This window comes from Astyanax mexicanus, chromosome 7 (genome assembly GCF_023375975.1).
Source record: "Astyanax mexicanus isolate ESR-SI-001 chromosome 7, AstMex3_surface, whole genome shotgun sequence".
NCBI classification, from domain to species: domain Eukaryota; kingdom Metazoa; phylum Chordata; class Actinopteri; order Characiformes; family Acestrorhamphidae; genus Astyanax; species Astyanax mexicanus.
The window spans coordinates 6,913,595-6,933,725 of NC_064414.1; the positions used below are offsets into that span (position 1 = coordinate 6,913,595).

General features: G+C 37.1%; 2 protein-coding genes across 6 annotated transcripts in view; one reads left to right on the forward strand and one right to left on the reverse strand.

Moving 5' to 3' along the window:
- Positions 1–20,131, forward strand: part of syt16 (synaptotagmin XVI) — a 50,097-nt gene that overhangs the window by 7,268 nt on the left and 22,698 nt on the right. For 2 of the 5 annotated variants that reach the window (XM_022685106.2, XM_049481054.1), the window contains exon 2: positions 9,406–9,639. In XM_022685106.2, coding sequence (XP_022540827.2) covers positions 9,406–9,639 — 234 coding nt within the window. The other 3 variants (XM_049481050.1, XM_049481051.1, XM_049481053.1) reach the window with 2 other exon arrangements.
- The window catches only part of esr2b (estrogen receptor 2b), a 443,098-nt gene continuing 440,660 nt past the window's right edge, over positions 17,694–20,131 (reverse strand). The window contains exon 10 of the transcript XR_007439927.1: positions 17,694–17,740. The gene's annotated coding sequence lies outside the window, so the exon portion shown is untranslated. The remainder of the gene's footprint in view (positions 17,741–20,131) is intronic.

The following is a 20,131-nucleotide window of genomic DNA, read 5'->3' on the forward strand; positions in this document are numbered from 1 at the left end:
GTCATCTTGGAATATGGCCGTGTTCATCAGGGAAGAAAAAATCCATTGATGGAATAACCTGGTCTATATTCAGTATATTCAGGTAGTCAGCTGACGTCATTCTTTCAGCACATACTGTTGCTGAACCCAGACCTGACCAACTGCAGCAAACCCAGATAATTTACTTAATCCAGGTAGCGATACTATTTAAAATTGTCTTCTTATTCTAGAGCAAAGCGAGAGTTGACCATGCTGGTTGACCTGTATGACAAAGCTGGTACACCAACAGGACCAAGGTGATTATTGTTCATGGCCATCATTGCCAATTTAAACACGCTGATCAACCAGCAACACCAAGGTCTGACCAGCTTCAACATCTTGACAAGTGTGACGATGGGGGTTGATGAGTATGACCATCTTCATAACCATTGTGACCACACTGGCCAACCAAGAGTATGACTAGTGTGACTGTAGAACAAGATAACATGACAATTGTGTCCATGGTGGTTGACCAACATTGCCATTATAATGACCAGTTTGATCACAGTGGTCAACCTGCATGATGATGCCTAGTATAATATGGTTGTGGACATGGTGGTTGAGCAGAATTTGGACATATCGTAAGATAAATGACATAGATACATTTAATCATATGATACATGATTAAAAGTCTTGAATAAACCAATATATTATGTGAAGCATCTGGGTTGCTGTTAACTTGAGGTTTCTGAGGTTGGTAACTCTGATGAACTTCTCCTGTGAAACAGAGTTAACTCTTGGTCTTCCTGGTTTTCCTGTGGCGGTCCTGATGAGAGCCAGTTTCATCATAACATTTTTGATGGTCTTTGTGACTGCACTTGAGGATACTTTCAGGTTTCAAGTTCTTGAAACGTTTTGGATTGACTGACCTTCATTTCTTATAGTATTATTTTCTTTAGATAGTTGAGTAGTTTGTCCATTAGTGTACTCCCAATTACTACACTACTTTTCTCGCTGGTCCACTAGTATAAAAACTTGAGAACTGCTGAGCCACCACAACATAGAGAAGGTGAGAAGTAGCCGAATATACTTTCATAGTCCAGTGATGCAGAATCTAGTTTGAGACAGAACTTTTATTGGTCAATGGTGTGTTTGGGCTTGGGAGCAAAATACTGAGGATGGGTGTGACTTCTCAGCTAAACAGGATGTTTCTTCAGAGGGGGAGAGAAAGTTGACTCACGTTTTCATTAAGAAGGTCTGGGAAAAGGAGGAAAAACCAAGCGCTTTGACCAGCTAGAACCTTAGGAATGATGGGCATATACAGAAGGACATTTACAGAAGAGTAAATGAAGGATCATAGTGCTTGATCTTGAGTCACTGAGTTGGATTTGTATAGATTGGTCTGGAGATCATGGAAAGGAGATTCCGAATGGACCAGTGTGGTCCACCCAGTTCAAGGAAGGAGCCCGCAGCATCCACTGCCAGCAGAACCCGTAAGCCGAATACTTCTCGCATATTCACTTAAACTTTAGTAAGTAAATATTTTACTTTCCAAGAGCTAGTAGACATCTGTTCTTCCAGAGCTTCTACTGATATCAAGGGTATTAAATAGAGGAGATCACACTCCTTAGGCTTTATTCACACTACAGGAAAATTGGGCTGATAATTGCAAAAAGCCTTCATATTATATGGTGATTGCAAACAAGTCTACAAGTCAAACTTTAGTCCTTTAATATTCTCCTAGAGCACTCAGGCCACCGTGATCGTGAATCATAAATGAAAAAGATGTGAAAGACAACTAGCAACGACTAAAATTAGAAAAATGGGTAAAAAATATATTTATGTTTTAAATCTTTTAAGTTTTTCACATCAGTTAAGATTTCAAATGGGGCATGTTAGAATAGGTCTATAGACTACACAAAACATGTTCATGAAATTCTTTGCACAAAGCTGCTCTTACGTTAAGAGATTTCTCTTTTAGAATAAGCCTTTTAAGTGGTTCTGTCACTTTTATGCAAATAAGCTGTTGCTGGTCACTCCATGTATACGCTGAGCGTTTACCTCACGTTACTGTTAGCTTGTGCTAAACATCAAAACATGAACAAGCAAGTTCATGCTTAACTGTGATAATAACAAAAAACTCATTATTTGAAAAGACTTCCCAAAAGACTTCCCACATCTGCTGACTTGCCACAAACAGTAGGTACAGATTCCTCCCTCAGTTGAGGTCTGCTGGCTAATACTGCTGTGTACTGTCTGAGGGATTGAGGGGAAAGGGGTGGTGTTATGGTGGTCCTATGCAGGTTTTCTTATTGCATCACAGTAAGGGGGCTATTCAAGACAATTATATTACATAGAAACATGTGATTCCTGACTCTTTCAACCAGTTCACAGAGAACAAATGGATGGATTTTTTTTTGTGCTTGAAGTGTTTATAGGGGCAGCCGAGACCCAAGTTAGGAGTAAAGTGAGTTTTTGGAAAGTGAGCCAGGCAGTAGCAGCAGGAACAGCCTCTATTTCCCTATGAAGGCTTTAGAATTCATCAAAAAATTATGTGTATTCTAAAATATGAAGAAAAAGATTTGTATTTGCTGAAAGTTTCTTTACTTAATTACTCTCACAAAATAAAATAAAAAAACACGTGTAGTTTAATCAGGGGTTTCCAATTTGTGCATACAACTGCATGTACCAGTAAAACCATCAGTACTGCTGCTGCCAAAACCCAAAAATACAATAGCCAGATCTCTGTCAGTGGTGTTGTAGCCTGACACTGAGAGCACTGAGGTAAAGATCTGTCAGAAGGTGGAGCTGTTGCTCTAATCTGGGAGAATTTCTTCCTTAGGCTGGAGGACTATGGAAACTCGCCGCCTTTGCAGAAATATTACATATATGCAGTGATGAAGACATGAAGTCAACATTACAATAGCTGATTATCCAATAAAATACACAACATATTATTCAATGCTAATTTAACACTGGCTAATTTGCTGTGCATTTTTACTACTATTAATACAATGTATTTATGTATTACTGCTAGTACTATTACTATTGTTAGTATACTGCTACTGCACAGTAAATTTTCTAGTGTTAAATCAATACAACTAGTAGTACTACAAACTACTGCTACCTCTGCTAGTAGTACTTACTTATACTTGTACTTATACTGACAGTACTTTTTGTACCACTTTACAGTAAGGCTTCTTAATAAAGGGTTAATAAATGGTTTATAAATGAGTCTATAAATGATTAATAATTAAGTCGTAAATACTTTATAACCACTAATAAGCAGTTACAACAAATAAATAAAAAGGAAAACAGTTGCCTGTGTAAATACTATTTGCCAAATAGTGATTCCGCATTTATTTATACTGTTAATCTTTTTTTTAAACTTTATGATTTTAACAACCCATATTAAAGATTGATCCAGTAATGACTTTCTATACTATTTTATTTCATATGTTATTTCTGACTGATTGAAAAGACAAAGTAAGATATGCATCCAGGCTACAGTCTGTTGCCTTTGGCCCTTTCTATTGATGTGTTGTAACTGATTATTAATGGTTAATAAACTCCTTTATAAACCTTTTATAAACTCTTTATAAGTGACCCTTATTTTAAAGTGGTACCGTACTTTTACTTCTACTTTTTTACTTTTACTATTTTTATTACAACTGCTAGTACTAAGTTGCTACAGCTTTTTCTTCTGCTTCTACATCTATTAGTAATACTACTATTACTATTACTGTTACTTCTAATAGAAGTACTGTTATTACTGCTACTACTGTACCTACTAATATAGTAGTACTTCTGCTGTATATAGTTAAATATAGTTAAAATTAATATTGGAAAAAAATACAGTGTATAAAACATATGCAATAAATATAATTCTGATCTAATTTGTTTAAATATACAAGTAAAAATTGTTAGCATGGCAAATAATATTATTGTATGCAGTATTAATGTTCTGTTTCTATGCAAGACTTGTAGAACATATCTGAGCAGTGTGTGTGTGTGTGTGTGTGTGTGTGTGTGTAGGAGACCTCTGAAAAGTAATAATAAGCATGCAGATCGATGTCCAGTTATTTAAGAGCCGTGCTACCATGGCAACGTGAGACCTTTGAGAGACAGAGAGTGTGTGTGTGCATGTGTTTTTGTGTGTGCAAATGTGTGCGTGCATGTGCGCGCGTGTGTTTTTTAACATGGATGAAGGCGTACATCAGCTCTTACAAAACGTCTGAGCCGTTTCCAAGGAAACTGAGTACTTCATGTGCTTTGCAGAGGTGTGTGTGTGTGTGTGTGTGTGTGTGTGTGTGTGTGTGTGTGATGACAGTAATTAATACCATCTTGTTTACGTGATTAGGTTTTACGTGAGCTTCCATTGGTCAGTAATTAATGTGGGGCAGAATGAACAGTACTGTACTTGGGGTCCATCCCGCCTGCCATACACATGTAAACACACACGAACACACACATGCACACACAAACATGTATATACACACACTCATTATTTTCTGCATTGTTAGAATGCCTGGGCATGCATATATAGGTATCTAGGTACCTTTATCTAAGCAAGCCGCACATTTTCTATCAAGGATAGTATCTGAGCATTCAAGGCAAGCTGTTGGAATGGCAGCAGTATGTGGACAAGCATTGTCTTGATAAAATAGTGCAATGGAGTGTGAGCTATCAAAGAGCTTGTAATTTTTTTTTTTTGCAAAGTGATAATTTGAGGATAATTGAAATTGTACATCTTTACTACAAAAGCTGCCAGAGGTTTGTAAATAACTCTTTAATGTGCAGTGATTTTCATATTTTGCACTTTTTCTTAATTGTAATATAAGGAGATCATGTTTGCAACGGGTTTAATATTAAACATGCACGTTTACTTAATCATACATGCAGAGGAACAAGTACATTGTTCTGGAATGATCATCTCAGTCCCCAGACCTGAATATTATTAAAAATCTGTGCTGTGATATGAAATGGGCTGTTCATGCTCAGAAACCATCAAACCTGACTGAACTGGAGATGTTTTGTAAAGAAGAATGGACCAGTGCTGAGTGGTCCAGCAGTGTAAAGCGCTGCTACTATGAGGGGGAGGTCGCAGGTTCGAACCCCCCGCTCATGCAGCTTTGCCATCAAGCTGGCGGCACTCAGAGGCAGCAAAATTGGCTCTGCTTCCTCCGGGTGGGTAGATGGCGCTCTCTTCCCACATAACTCCTATGGTGATGTCTGCTGCACAGGGCGTCTGTGAGCTGATGTATCAGAACCGAGTCGCTGCGCTTTCCTCCAAGCGCGCTGTGATGCTGCTTGGCAATGCTACAGCATCAGCAGCAGCTCAAAAAGAAGCGGTGGCTGACTTCACAAGTATCGGAGGAAGTTGTGTTAGTGTTCACCCTCCTGGTGTGTTGGGGCATTACTAGTGATGGGGGAGTCCTGACGAGTGGGTTGGGTAATTGGCCGTGTAAATTGGGGAGTAAATTAGAAATACAATTATTTAAAAAAATGGGCCAAAATACCTTTAACCAAAAGCCAAACTCTCATATATATATATATATATATATATATATATATATATATATATATGTATAACTATACCTTATACTGTATCCCTTTTAATATTTTAGTTGCAAGCATCCATACATAATGATAATGTTTTCTTTATGTATTATACCTAACAAAGTCAGGTCATTTTCATATGTTCACACCTTTATACGTTTAAACACACATACACACCTTTATGTTTGTTGATGCTCAAAACTGAACAAACACACCAGTGCATCACACCAGTGTTAACACTGCTTCCGTGTTCACGTGTACCTGAACGAGCTGTCAGGACTGTGAGTTTCTGTTTTGGCTTGTTTTCTCTTTGGTATTGACCAGTTGTAGAGGAGCTCTGTGGCAGCGAACAGCAGGGTAAGCAGATCAATCCATGTGTTTACACTGTGCACGGTTCTTTTATAGATGTACGGTTGGGTTTCTACACAGCGGGGCTGCAGTGTGTTTGTTCTAACTGTGCTGGAAAGTATCACCCAGTGTAATTTTACATGGTTAAACAGTTTAACTCTCTTTCAGGACTGGGCAATATGACTTAAAACTCATATCTCAATGTTTCAGAAAAATGACAATACATATTATCGCTGTCTAATAAAAAACAAGTACATCCAAAACAGGAAATTTACAGGGGGAGATAAAACCTTCTTAACTTTCAATGGAAGTCAATGTAAAAAGATTTTATTTTTGGTAATTTTGGAGAATTTCTATTGGTCCATTTATCAAGAAATGTTGACAAAGTCTAAGGGACAGTTTGTGTTTTCAAATTATGTAGTAAACTAAAAATACTAAATCCACAAAAATAGAAATTCTTGTTTTTCATTGGACAGCTACGATATGATATGATACAATATAATGATACACAATATTAAAGTCTCAGTATTTGTTTCTAAAACCATAAATGAAACATATGGTATGGTTAAACAGTGAATGGCTAACTGTGTTTTTAAGAGAAAGTAAATACAGTACAAAAAGTAAAGAAATGTGTGTTTGGTGGATTATTGATTTGTTGTAACAATGTTTTTTGGCAATACATCTTATACTGTTGGAAAGCCTGTTAATTTCTCTTTTTTATAGACCTGTAAGGAACATGCCTTTGTTCCTTTGTGTTGGTCATCCTCTAGTTCTTCATCTGTGTCCAGCAGAGACACTGAGGTGTTTAAAATCTCCAGCAGCACTGCTGTGTCTGATCCACTTGGTCCACCAGCACAACAGCACACACCAACCCACTAATCACCACCATGCCAGTGCTAATCACTGCAGTGCTGAGAATAATGACCCACCATCCAAATAATAGCTGTAACGGTCCTGTGGGGTCGTGACCATTGCAGAACAGGGTAAAAGGAGGATAATGCATGCAGAGAAATTGCTTCTATATGATTGATGTAAAATGGTTTTGAATATACAGCTCAAGACCACTTCAAAAATAGGAGTTTCTTTGATTGTACCAAATTGAAAACCTCTGGAATATAATCAAGAGGAAGATGGATGATCACAAGCCATCAAACCAAGCTGAATTTTTGCACCAGGAGTAAAGCAGCATAACGTTATCCAAAAGCAGTGTGTAAGACTGGTGGAGGAGAACTGGGTTATTCAACCAAATATTAATTTTTGAACTTTTAAAACTTGTTTTCTTTGCATTATTTGAGATGCTCTGCATCTTTTTTGTTATTTCAGCCATTTCTCATTTTCTGCAAATAAATGCTCTAAATACAATGTTTTATTTGGAATTTGGTAGAAGTGTTGTTTGTAGTTTATAGAATAAAACAATAATGTTCATTTTAATCAAACATATACCTATAAATAGCAAAATCAGAGAAACTGAAGTGGTCTCTTATTTTTTTCCAGAGATGTATATTCAACATTCATGATTATATATTGCCCTACACTTATTTAGCCCTAATGCATACATTTTTAATAAAGCTGGGTGGGCTTCCCCTTTATTACAGCAGTTCATCGTCCAGGCCGGACTGTATATGTGTTTGATTTTCTCCTGGGAAACTGGAGTCTGAGGCTGGTAGAGGTGTGTGGGATGTTTGTGTGTAGTTTGTAGATTCTCATTTGGACCTTGTTATCCCCTCCCACTCTCACTAACACACACCTACACACGCTCCAGATCAATGCAGCACCGCTGAGACACACACAAGAGAACCTGTCAGCGCTCCAAGACTCCTTCTCGCGGTCTTTTTATGATCTAAACGCATTCACGTCAGCTTTACTCCCCCGCTGTGTCCCTGGCACACAAACACACATGCACACAGTCACGCTAATACCAGCCTGTATGCATGAGGAGAGGCCTAGGTGAGATCAGCACCCACACATACACACACTCATATACAACGCGTGATCCATGTAAGGCACTCTATGTGTGTGTGTGTGGAAGAGGCGGTGGTTGAGTAGAAATGGTGCTTTAAGGGCTCTTCACTCTGCTCTTGCATAAGACTCTATTAACCCAGCTCTCCAGCACCCATTCACTGTTATCAGCATTCAGAACTGCTGGATTACACACAGTGACGTTCATTGCAGTCTGGCCTGAAGGAGGATATGAAAAAAAAAGAAATTTACACAATTCTACATATGTTCCCTTGGTGGATTAGATCAGACAAGACTGTTTAATGTTTAGTCTCGGCTTTAGTGTTTAGTGCCGAGGCCATGAGATAAATTTAGCTAACCAACACTACAAGTCAATAATCCATAAAAATCCTAAAAAAAAAAAGTACATGCTTACTGACATGCTAGATACTAGGGGTGTGTGTATACATTACATTAGGGCTGGATGATATGGCCAAAATTTATATCACAATATAATTCCTAATTTTGGTCGATACGATATACTACTGTATTTTTTACACTATAAGGCGCTAATATACATAAAGTGCACCGGATTATAAAATGCATTGTCAATAAACATCTATTTTCTGGTTTACTTAATACATACCAGATTATAAAACGCATTATGCGACACTAGTAAAGAACAGGGGTGTCGCCATTTTTTCCTTTTAATTCAGCAGGTCTCACCAGTGGGTGAGACAAAAATCGAATTCTCGAATTCTTAAAAAATTTTAAAAAGTCAAACAAACACTGGATGTTAATCTACACAGATTTCTCTCCTGAAATCTGTTTATTTCGGTGAGTAAAGCGCTTCCGTTTATGTACAGTAAGCTTAGATTTCCAGATTTTCACTAAGGCTGGGTGCAGCAGCATTAGCATTAGTGGCTAATGTCGCCTGACAGCGCTACACTAAGGAACCCGGAGTGTTTCAGTAAGCCAGGGTGATATTAACTTGCAGTTTGTCCCACGTAGCTCGTTTTAACACGGTTAACACGCAGACTACTGTCCGATAATACTCACCTCCGAACAGCGAAAGAGCTAGCACTTAGCGTGGCTAGCGGCTAATGCTTATGCTGCTTCAGCAGTGCCAGCTGGGGTTAGCAGCAGGCTACAGGCCGATAATACTCACCTTTGATTGGCGAAAGAGCTAGCGATTAGCTAGCTAGCGGTTAGTGGCTAATGCTAATACTGCTCCAGTAGTTCTAGTCAGGCTCATTCATACACTGGATTATAAGGTGCAGTGATGATTTTTGGGAATTTTTTTTACATTATTACCCAGCTCTTGTGTGTATATACAGTAAATAAATGATGCTGTTGTCAGATCAAAACCATGTATCTCCTTTTTGTTTGTTTGTTTGTTTGTTTTGAACTCGTTGAAAGCACCAGCAGGATTTCATATTGTGTGAATGTTTAGTAATTAACAGACCAATAGAAAATCAGGGTTTGTTAGCATTTTTTGGTTCTTTGTTCTAATTAAATGAGCTGCTTTATGTACTAAAGTCCTGCTCACTCTGTTTGTGTGTGTATATGTGTGTGTGTGTGTGTGTGTGTGTGTGTGTTGAGGTTGCGTGGCAGCGTGGTCTGATCCGTGTGTCTCTGTGTGTCCTCTCTCCCCTGCAGTCACGCCCGAGGCCATCGGCTTCCTCTCTGCGGTCGGCGTCTTTGTGGTGCTCCTGGCCATCCTCTTCCTCTTCATCAATAAGAAGCTATGTTTCGCCAGTGTGGGGGGGCTGCCCTGCTTCGAGCATTCTAGTCGACGCAAGCGCAAAGACCGGACCGGCATCCACCAGGGCCTGGGTGAGTCTGACTGTGCTGGACATTCAGTCAGTGCCTCGAATACATAACAGTAACCTGCCAAAACTGAACCTGAACTATTGCGTGGCATATTAATCAGGCAGCACCTTCATTTTATTACTTAAGACAAAATAAACAAATTATATTAATTATTAAAATATTTTATATATTCCACTAAGGTTACCGGAACTTACTTATTTGTTCATTTTTTTTTTTAAAGCATAGCAATCATTAATATTATCTACAGCAGCGGCGTCCAAACTACGGCCCGCGGGCCATTTGCGGCCCGTTTCCTTTTTTGGAGCGGCCTGCGAGGTATTTTAGAAACAGAATTAAAGTTGGCCCGCTGTTAAGCAGGTTTTTATAATTTGAAATTCAAAGTTTGAACGCTAGGTGTCAGAAACGAGCCAACGAGACGGAGAGAGTGCGCATTTCTAGCGTAGAAAAACGGGCCAAAGAGTCTAAAAGCGGAGAGGGTGCTCATTTCTAGCGCAGAAAAACACGGCAAAGAGTCTAAAAGCGGAGAGGGTGCGCATTTCTAGCGCAGAAAAACAGGGCAAAGAGTCTAAAAGCGGAGAGGGTGCGCATTTCTAGCGCAGAAAAACAGGGCAAAAGAGTCTAAAAGCGGAGAGGGTGCGCATTTCTAGCGCAGAAAAACAGGGCAAAGAGTCTAAAAGCGGAGAGGGTGCGCATTTCTAGCACAGAAAAACGGGCCAAAGAGTGTAAAAGTTGCCGTAATAAGGAGTTTTATATTAAGAGACATCATAAAATTAAACATCAATTTGGAAAATCTTAGTTTACACAACACTGTCAAAGATAAAGGTAGTAAGTCAAGTAAAATGGTGTGTAAATTAAATAATCAGGAAAAAAGTGTTATTTAAAGTGGTATATTTCATTATTTGTGACTTTAAATATATTTCTCCTTCCCCAACAAAAAAAGTTTGGACACCCCTGATCTACAGTAACTGACTGTGATATAAAGCTATACAGCTAACAAATAATCAAAGCAATTACACTACCAGTCAAGGTGTTGCTGTTACTCTTTTAGCTATGATAAGGTACAATTTTGCACAGTGATAAAAAAAAGCATACTATAAAAGTAAACCACACATAAAATCCTTTAATTTTCCCATAAATCGACAGTGTGCCTTATAATCAAGTACGCGTTATGTAAAAGTTCTACCATTCAGGTATTAAGGAGCAGTAAAGCCACTCCACTGAATGGCAGCGTTATAAGCATTAGCATTAGCTGCTAACCGCAGTGCTAGCTCTTTAGCTTTTCAGATGTGAGTATATTGCACTGTAGTCTTTGTGTTTTCCGTGTTAAAACAAGCTACATGGGACGAACTGCTAGCTCATAGTGCCCAGGTTTACCAGAACACTCAGGGTTCCTTAGTCTAGCGCTATCAGGCGGCATTTAATACTGCAGTTAGTGGCTAATGCTAATGCTACTGCACCCAGCCTAAGTGCTGGAGAACCTTCACGGAAAACTCATCCTTAGACAAAATAAACAGTTTTCAGGAGATAAATCTGTGTAGATTAACATCCAGCTCGTTTTTTTTAAGAATTAAAGTTTTGTTTACTTAAACATGGCGACACCCTTGCTCACTTCAATGTAGGCATCCTTACTAGTGTCGCTTATAATCTGGTGCACCTTATGCATGAAAATAAACCAGAAAATAGATGTTTATTAATGGTTCGCCTTATAATCCAGTGCGCCTTATAGTCCGAAAAATATGGTAATTAAGTCTTTTAAGTATTGTCCACTGTTTTATGCATATTTTTCCTGCTTTGAGCTCTTATTGCCAGCTCGCTTGCTCTCTCTCACACAAACACACTCAGTGTTGACACTCGAATCTCTGTCACAGGTTACGTAGTGCGACGCACACTCACCTAACACACACTCTGTGTAAAGAGAGGGAAGTGCCCTGCTGTGGTATTTCTAGCCTGCACGCCTCCCTTAGCAAATATCACCCAGTCAGCCAGCCAGCCGGTTAGCTATCGCATTAGCAAGCCTCTGGATTACATTTATCACTCTCTCTGGAACACCTGAGGAGCATTATCTCTGCAGCATCAGCGTCCGGATGATACCTAGAGAATGGTGTGATACCATGAACCATGGATGGAGGTGGACTGATGTTATTCTGTAGAAATGTTTTATTCAAGTTACCGCTAGTGATAACAAAATCAGGTACAATTTTAGATTTTTAATCACAATTTTTAAGCATTTCCTGTGAAAAGTGTGGACTGTAGGCACTGTGACTGAAGGTATGTTTTGTTAGTATTTAAGTCTGGATCAGTTGCTTTTTATATAAAAAAAAATGTGTTAGTATGTTAATGTACAAAGTAACCCAAAGTATAATTCATAAAAGAATAATATTTTAAATAAATGCTATGATGTATAGCATTTTGATATAGCATATTTTCCACCTGAAAGTTAATGTTTGCCTCCAGCTAATATGCTAGTCATAACATAGCAATGTCATAAATGTAATCAACTATAAATATAAAACTACAATCATATACATACACATTTTTCATAATATATCTGTAGAAAAATACATAAATTACTTTAAAAAATAGCTCCAGCAGTGCATTAGTCCAGGATTGTTCCCAGATCTCCTGAAACAAACATTAGCTAATATTAGCCAGATAAAGCAAGCTTAACTTTGCATTTTAAAATCTTTAAATGACAAGAATTATTTAGTATAAAAAGAACAAAAATAGCTAGCACACTACAGAAGTGCTTGATTTAGCTCACTGGAAATTGCACAGAGATGGGCGACTCCTCTCTGTCTGGAGCTGCAGCGATATCTGCGTGGTTCTCTCAGTTCTCTGACGCCATTAAAGACTCCTTTCAAAGTCTTGGGCCCAAATCAGCCCCTAGCCCTGAACCAGACAATGTTGAGGCCAGCGCTGAGGGCGCATCTCACCTGGATGCCTCGTCCATGGAGCCCGAGGAGAGGCTAAAAGCCCTTAAGGATCAGCTGGCACTGCGAGGCCTGGGCTGTGGATCTGAGGCCGGTTCTTTGGAGCATCTGACGCCCATAAACGAAGAGGCAGAGCTGGAGCTGGAGAGTAAAAGTGGAGATTCACCTTCGCACTGCGGCAGCACTGGTGAGAACTGCTCAGCAGATTCTGAGACCTCGAAGCACTATTACACACTTCTCTTAGTTTAAATAAATGTAGTGTTTGTTGATCATCCTAGACCACTAGATTGGTGTCCCATGTTTGCTTCTTAACTTTTACACTAAGGGTGTAGAAAAATATTGAAAATGACATTAAATTGTGATATTTTGTTTGGTGTTGCTGTATGGATTAAAAAAAACCCCACTGTATTGGTTTTTATAAATATAGGTTTACTTGTACAGTAAAGATTGGTGACATATGGCAACATCCTTGTTCCTTACTATTGTCCCATAAGATGCACTTTATAATCCTTTGCGCCTTAAAGTCCGTAAAATAAGGCATATTCACTTTGTTGTCTGTGTTGGGGATTTATGATTTTATGTGGATGTGTGTGTATTTGAATTATAGTTTGCTCAAAACCATACGGTTCAGGCCAGCATACACTCACAAACACACACACACACACAAGTACACACCAACTCACTGATAACATACTTTGGGTCCTTTAGGAGACGCTCCTATCATAAATTATGCAAACATTGAATACCAGTATAAAAAGGACTTACTTTACAATCTAGAGCCAAACATAAATCTGCAATTTGCAGCTTTACATGTATGTGTGTTAGTGGAGTAAGTTTAATCCAGTATGAATCATCAGCGAATAGTTCTTTCATTCTGCCATTCTGCCAGTAATAATTATGCAGTACATTTAATCCAGTATGAATCTATAGTTTATCCAGTCCTTCAGTAGTATCATAGTAATAATGTTGATGTGATATTAATCCAGTATGAATCTGCAGTGAGTATTTTTAAAGTCTGACAGTAATAACTGTGAAGTGAATGTAATATAGTATAAATAGGCAATGAGTAGTTTTTACAGTTTAACTGTAATAATTATGTGCTACATGTAATCCAGTATGAATCTGCAGTGAGTAGTTTTTACAGTTTCACTATAATAACAATGATGTGATATTAATCCAGTATGAATATGCAGTAAAGAGTTTTTAAAGTCTAACAGTAATAACTGTGAAGTGAATGTAATTTAGTATAAATAAGCAGTGAGTAGTTTTTATAGTTCGACTGTAATAGCAGTAATGTGATATTAATCCAGTATGAATCGCCAGTGAGTACTTTTTTACAGTTTGACTGTAATAATCATGTGCTACATTTAATCCAGTATGAATCTACAGTGTGTAGTTTTTACAGTTTGACTGTAATAGCAATGACGTGATATCAATCCAGTATGAATCTGCAGTGTGTAGTTTTTACATTTTGTCTGTAATAGCAATGACGTGATATTAATCCAGTATGAATCTGCAGTGTGTAGTTTTTACAGTTTGACTGTAATAGCAATGACGTGATATTAATCCAGTATGAATCTGCAGTGTGTAGTTTTTACAGTTTGACTGTAATAGCAACGAAGTGATATTAATCCAGTATGAATCTGCAGTGTGTAGTTTTTACAGTTTGACTGTAATAGCAACGAAGTGATATTAATCCAGTATGAATCTGCAGTGTGTAGTTTTTACAGTTTGACTGTAATATCAATTATATGATATTAATCCAGTATGAATCTGCAGTGTGTAGTTTTTACAGTTTGACTGTAATAGCAATGATATGATATTAATCCAGTATGAATCTGCAGTGTGTAGTTTTTACAGTTTGACTGTAATAGCAACGAAGTGATATTAATCCAGTATGAATCTGCAGTGTGTAGTTTTTACAGTTTGACTGTAATAGCAACGAAGTGATATTAATCCAGTATGAATCTGCAGTGTGTAGTTTTTACAGTTTGATTGTAATAGCAATGACGTGATATCAATCCAGTATGAATCTGCAGTGTGTAGTTTTTACAGTTTGACTGTAATATCAATGATATGATATTAATCCAGTATGAATCTGCAGTGTGTAGTTTTTACAGTTTGATTGTAATAGCAATGACGTGATATCAATCCAGTATGAATCTGCAGTGTGTAGTTTTTACAGTTTGACTGTAATATCAATGATATGATATCAATCCAGTATGAATCTGCAGTGTGTAGTTTTTACAGTTTGACTGTAATATCAATGATATGATATTAATCCAGTATGAATCTGCAGTGTGTAGTTTTTACAGTTTGATTGTAATAGCAATGACGTGATATCAATCCAGTATGAATCTGCAGTGTGTAGTTTTTACAGTTTGACTGTAATATCAATGATATGATATTAATCCAGTATGAATCTGCAGTGTGTAGTTTTTACAGTTTGATTGTAATATCAATGATATGATATTAATCCAGTATGAATCTGCAGTGTGTAGTTTTTACAGTTTGACTGTAATAGCAATGACGTGATATCAATCCAGTATGAATGTGCAGTGAGTATTCTTTTTACAGTTTGACTGTAATAATAATTTTCCATATTTAATCCAGTATGAATCTGCAGTGTGTGTAGTTTTTATACCTGGATAGTAGTAACTGTGGAGTAAATTAAAAGCAGTGTGTAGTTTATACTACATGACAGTGCAGATCCAGTATGAATCTGCAGTCGAACAGTAACAACAGTAGAATAAATAAATCTAGTGTGAATCTGCAGTGTGTTTACTTTCTGTAATCAGTATGAATCTGCAGTGTGTATTTTTTACAGTTTGACTGTAATAGCAATAATGTGATATTAATGCAGTTTGTGTAGTTTTTACACTTGGCTAGTAATAACTGTGGAGTAAATTAAAAGCAGTGTGTAGTTTATACTACATGACAGTGCAGATCCAGTATGAATAATGTATAATGCGTTATTAATGCAGTTTGTATAGTTTTTACACTTGGCTAGTAATAACTGTGGAGTAAATTAAAAGCAGTGTGTAGTTTATACTACATGACAGTGCAGATCCAGTATGAATAATGTATAATGCGTTATTAATGCAGTTTGTATAGTTTTTACACTTGGCTAGTAATAACTGTGGAGTAAATTAAAAGGGGAGTTTTGTTTATACAGTATGACTGTAATAATTGTGGGGATCCAGTATGAATCTTCAAGTCTGTACGTTACCGTCGAACAGTGATAACAGTAGAGTAAATAAATCTAGTGTAAATCTGCAGTGTGTTTACTTTCTGTAATCAGTATGAATCTGCTTGCTTGTTGACAGTAATGTTGCCAGTTTTATAAGGTTAATTATATGCATTGGGTGCTAGGTTGTATGTAGCACCTGCTACATAAATAAAAACAGCTGAATTTAGCTTTGTAAATTAAATAATACAATCATACAGAGGGGCATAATAATAATACATAATAATTCATACAATTTCACCATATGTGTCCATAGAGAAGTAGACATAAAAGCATGAAAGTTTATAAAATACAATAATAGATAAAAGATAACTTGATCTCTGATGTGTGTGTGTGTGTGTGTGTGTGTGCACGTTTACTTTTTTGTGTGTCTGGTTTTAATGAGTAAACTGATATGCAGAGAGAACTCCCACCCATGCAAAACAAACAACTGGCTCAGTACACACAGAACAGACACACACAAACACACACACACACACACACACCTACACACACACACCTCCTCCAACACGCATCTCTAAAGCCTTTACACACATTAAGGGAACATCTCATCTCTCAGTAATCAAAGAACATCCCTTATTTGTGTGCGCATGCACATATACTAACACACACACACACACACACACACACACACACTAATACGGACTCATATTACTCTTTACTAACTGGCTCACTGCTTAGATTCCTGTGTATATTTGTTATATATTGTATGTCAGTGTCTTTGCATGTCCTTCTGCAGAGTTTATGGTGGGGGCGTGGCTGCTGCACTTTTGTACTATATTTTTTTATTCATTTTTTTTTTATTTTGCCAGCAATAATTGTAGATTGTGTTTATTTTAGTATGAATCAACACTGTAGTTTTTGATGTTTGATAGTAATATGCATGGTAAATTTAATCCAGAATGAATCTGTTGTGTGTGATGTCTGTACTCTCTGATAGTAATAACTGTGCAATAGTTAAATAGTAATTGGGTTTAATGCAGTATGAACATGATGCATGTAGGTTTGGCAGTCTTATAGTAATAAATGTGGAGAGAGTTTATTATTTCGAGAATCTGCATCTTCTACAATCTGATCCAGTATGAATCTGCATGTGTCAGTTTAATAGGAATAACAATCAATTTGGTTTAATTCAGTATGAAGCCTTGCTGTATAGTTTTTTTTATATTTGGCATTTTACATATAAATCTGCAATGTGTGGATCTGACAGTATTAATGATGAATTTAGTTTAATTCAATACTTTTTTTAATTAATTTGTAAGTTCATTTAATTGTTGTTTTTTTGTCATGTCACTTTAATTTTAACTTTAATTTAATTGCACAATAATTGTACTTTGTATTTTATGGTTAGGTGAGTGAAACAGATTTGTATTAAGTCTTCTTTTTGATTTCATTTATGTAAATAGATATGGAAATATGATGGGGAAAAGCATATACTATGGATTGAGCAGTGTAAAACACCGCCAACACAGTTAGTAGCTCAGAAAAAGTTGCTTGATCAAACAACCTTTATATATATATATATATATATATATATATATATATATATATATATATATATATATATATATATATATATATATATATAGCTCTGAAAAAATTAAGAGACCACTTCAGTTTCTAAATCAGTTTATTTGATTTTGCTATTTATAGATATATGTCTGAGTAAAATAAACATTGCTGTTTTATTCTATAAACTACGGACAACATTTCTCCCAAATTTCAAATAAAAATATTGTCATTTAGAGCATTTATTGCAGAAAATGAAAAATTGCTGAAATAACCAAAAAGATGCAGAGCTTTCAGATCTCAAATAATGCAAAGAAAACAAGTTCATATTCATAAAGTTTTAAGAGTTCAGCAATCAATATTTGGTGGAATAACCCTGGTTTTTAATCACAGTTTTCATGCATCTTGGCATGTTCTCCTCCACCAGTCTTACACACTGCTTTTGGATAACTTTGGTTTAATGGCTTGTGATCATCCATCTTCCTCTTGATTATATTCCAGAGGTTTTCAATTTGGTTAAATCAAATAAACTGATAATTTTTAAGTGGTCTGTTATTGTTTATGGTGTTTATGGTATGTAAGTTATGTATGTAGTATATTTAATCCAGTCTGAATCTGGGGTGTGTAGTCACTGTTGGGGCTTTTTGCCATTAAAGAGGTCCCTGCTTCCTCTAAATCCATTTTCCACTCATTTTACGATGTCATCGATCAGCTGGGACATGTTTGCTGTCCAAATTGTGCTTCTTCAGTGCAAACAAAAGCTCAATAGTCAATAGTCACCTAAATCCTTTTTATAAATACAGGCCCACACACTTCTCTCCACCTCTCCACCAGCTCAGACTGCATCCATCTCTTCATTAATGTGACAAAGACGGATGTGGATGTGGTGGAGGATGCGGTATGAACTTATGTTCCAAATAATTTGTCTTTATTAGCCTCCTGTCTTTATTATCTGTTAATAACACCCTACACTTAGACAGTTGTGCCACCCAGAGGCTTCATCTACAGTACTTTTAAACACAATAATTATTTAATAAAAATAGATAGTAGGGGTGTGACGTGCCACGAGATCTCGCGAGATTAAAACTTGACAATATTTCTCGTCAGGCTTAAACCTGTCTTGCGGGAAAAAGAAACAGTAGGTGAGCTCTGCGGTACAGTTAAAAAGCTCCGCGCGACAGTGCTATTACTGTCCCAAAGATTCACAGCCCTAGTAAATACGCATACGTAAATAACTATAGTTAAATTACAAGAGATTTACGAGAAAAAAAAACACAAATCGTAGGCTTAGAGTTTTTCTCAATTGGTTTGGCTCATTTCTTGAAACTGAGATGACATTCCTATAACTATAAGGTAAATTGGCTAAACAGACTTACAGTTCTTCGCAACACTTCAGATAACCAGCAAAATGTCATATGTCTCCCAAAACGTTCATTCTTGCTTCAAAATGAAGTCCCTCTCCCATATAAATAGTCAGTACCATAAAATGGCATAGATCCTTCTCAATTGCTTTGGCACATTTTCATTCATTTCGTCCTCCTGTCAAAATAAACTGGACGGTGCAGCACAACTACATGGATCCTCAAAAAATGCTCATATCGCTCCAAAAACAGTTTACCCATGTGTCAAAACTAATTTACTTTCTCACACAAAGCATCAGTGCCCCCAAAATGCATTGTCCCTTCGGCATTGTGTAAGTACTGCAAGTCAAAATGCTTAGATGTTTTGTCTTTATGGCAGAGGTCTAGCTAAAGGAATACAATTTTCACACCACACACACTGCACTCATTCTGCTGAGGAAATTGTAACTATTTTTATTTACAAGTACATCTTTACACATTACTGTAGGTAGAAAAGAAAAAAAAATACAAAGGAAAATGTATCAAATATACTATGTATACAAAATACAAAAACCTGCAAAAACAAAACAAAATACATTACAGTATGTAAAAAAAAACAGAGACTGTAAAAAAAGATGGACGCCGTGTCGCCATTCCCATTTATTCAGTGAAAATGAAGCCAAAAGACTGTGTGGAGACAGCCTGCTCATTTGAATAACCCCGCCCTTCGTGGTCACAGGCTGCAGAGTGGAGCTGCAGTTATTGGTCCCGCCCATAACTAGCTCTTTTACAATAACCACACATTTTTTTAATAAAGTTGAAAAACGTTTTTAAAAACGAATTCTGTGGGGATATGAAAATTTGACAATATAAGCAGAGGTTACACTAGCTGCTGAATTTAAATAATGGAGGTAGAATTACAGTATATTAGAAAAAAACAAGATTGAAAGTTGTTCTGTTTTGCCATTGAAACCTATGGGGATGGGTGGGGTTAAACAGCTTTCTGAAACCGAACAGCAGGGAGCGCCCGACCTGTGGTGGCTTCACTTTTGAGAGACAATGCTCTGTCCAGCTATACACAGTCTATGAAAAAAAACAGTCAAGCATCACAAATGTAATACAGTAAAATTTTGAATACTCTGTGTCACTCCCCTCTCTCTCCTGGTCATCTTCCTGGCCTTCCATCCGCTGCAGTCTGTTTAACCATAAATTCTCATCAACATCGCATCTGATGTGTTCTTTAGCAATGCACCGTGGGAAGAAGCGTCGTGAATCCCCAAACTAACTTGCAGCTCCTCATAACAGAATGGCATTTCTCATTGGTTTCATCACATTTTAAATGCTTTGTACATGTCTCAAGCACTTAGTACATCTTTGCAAATGGTTATGTAGGAAACAGGTCCTGTGATGATATAACAGGCGATCAGTGTAGAGGATGGCTCAGGAACCGCAAGTTAGTTTGGGGATTT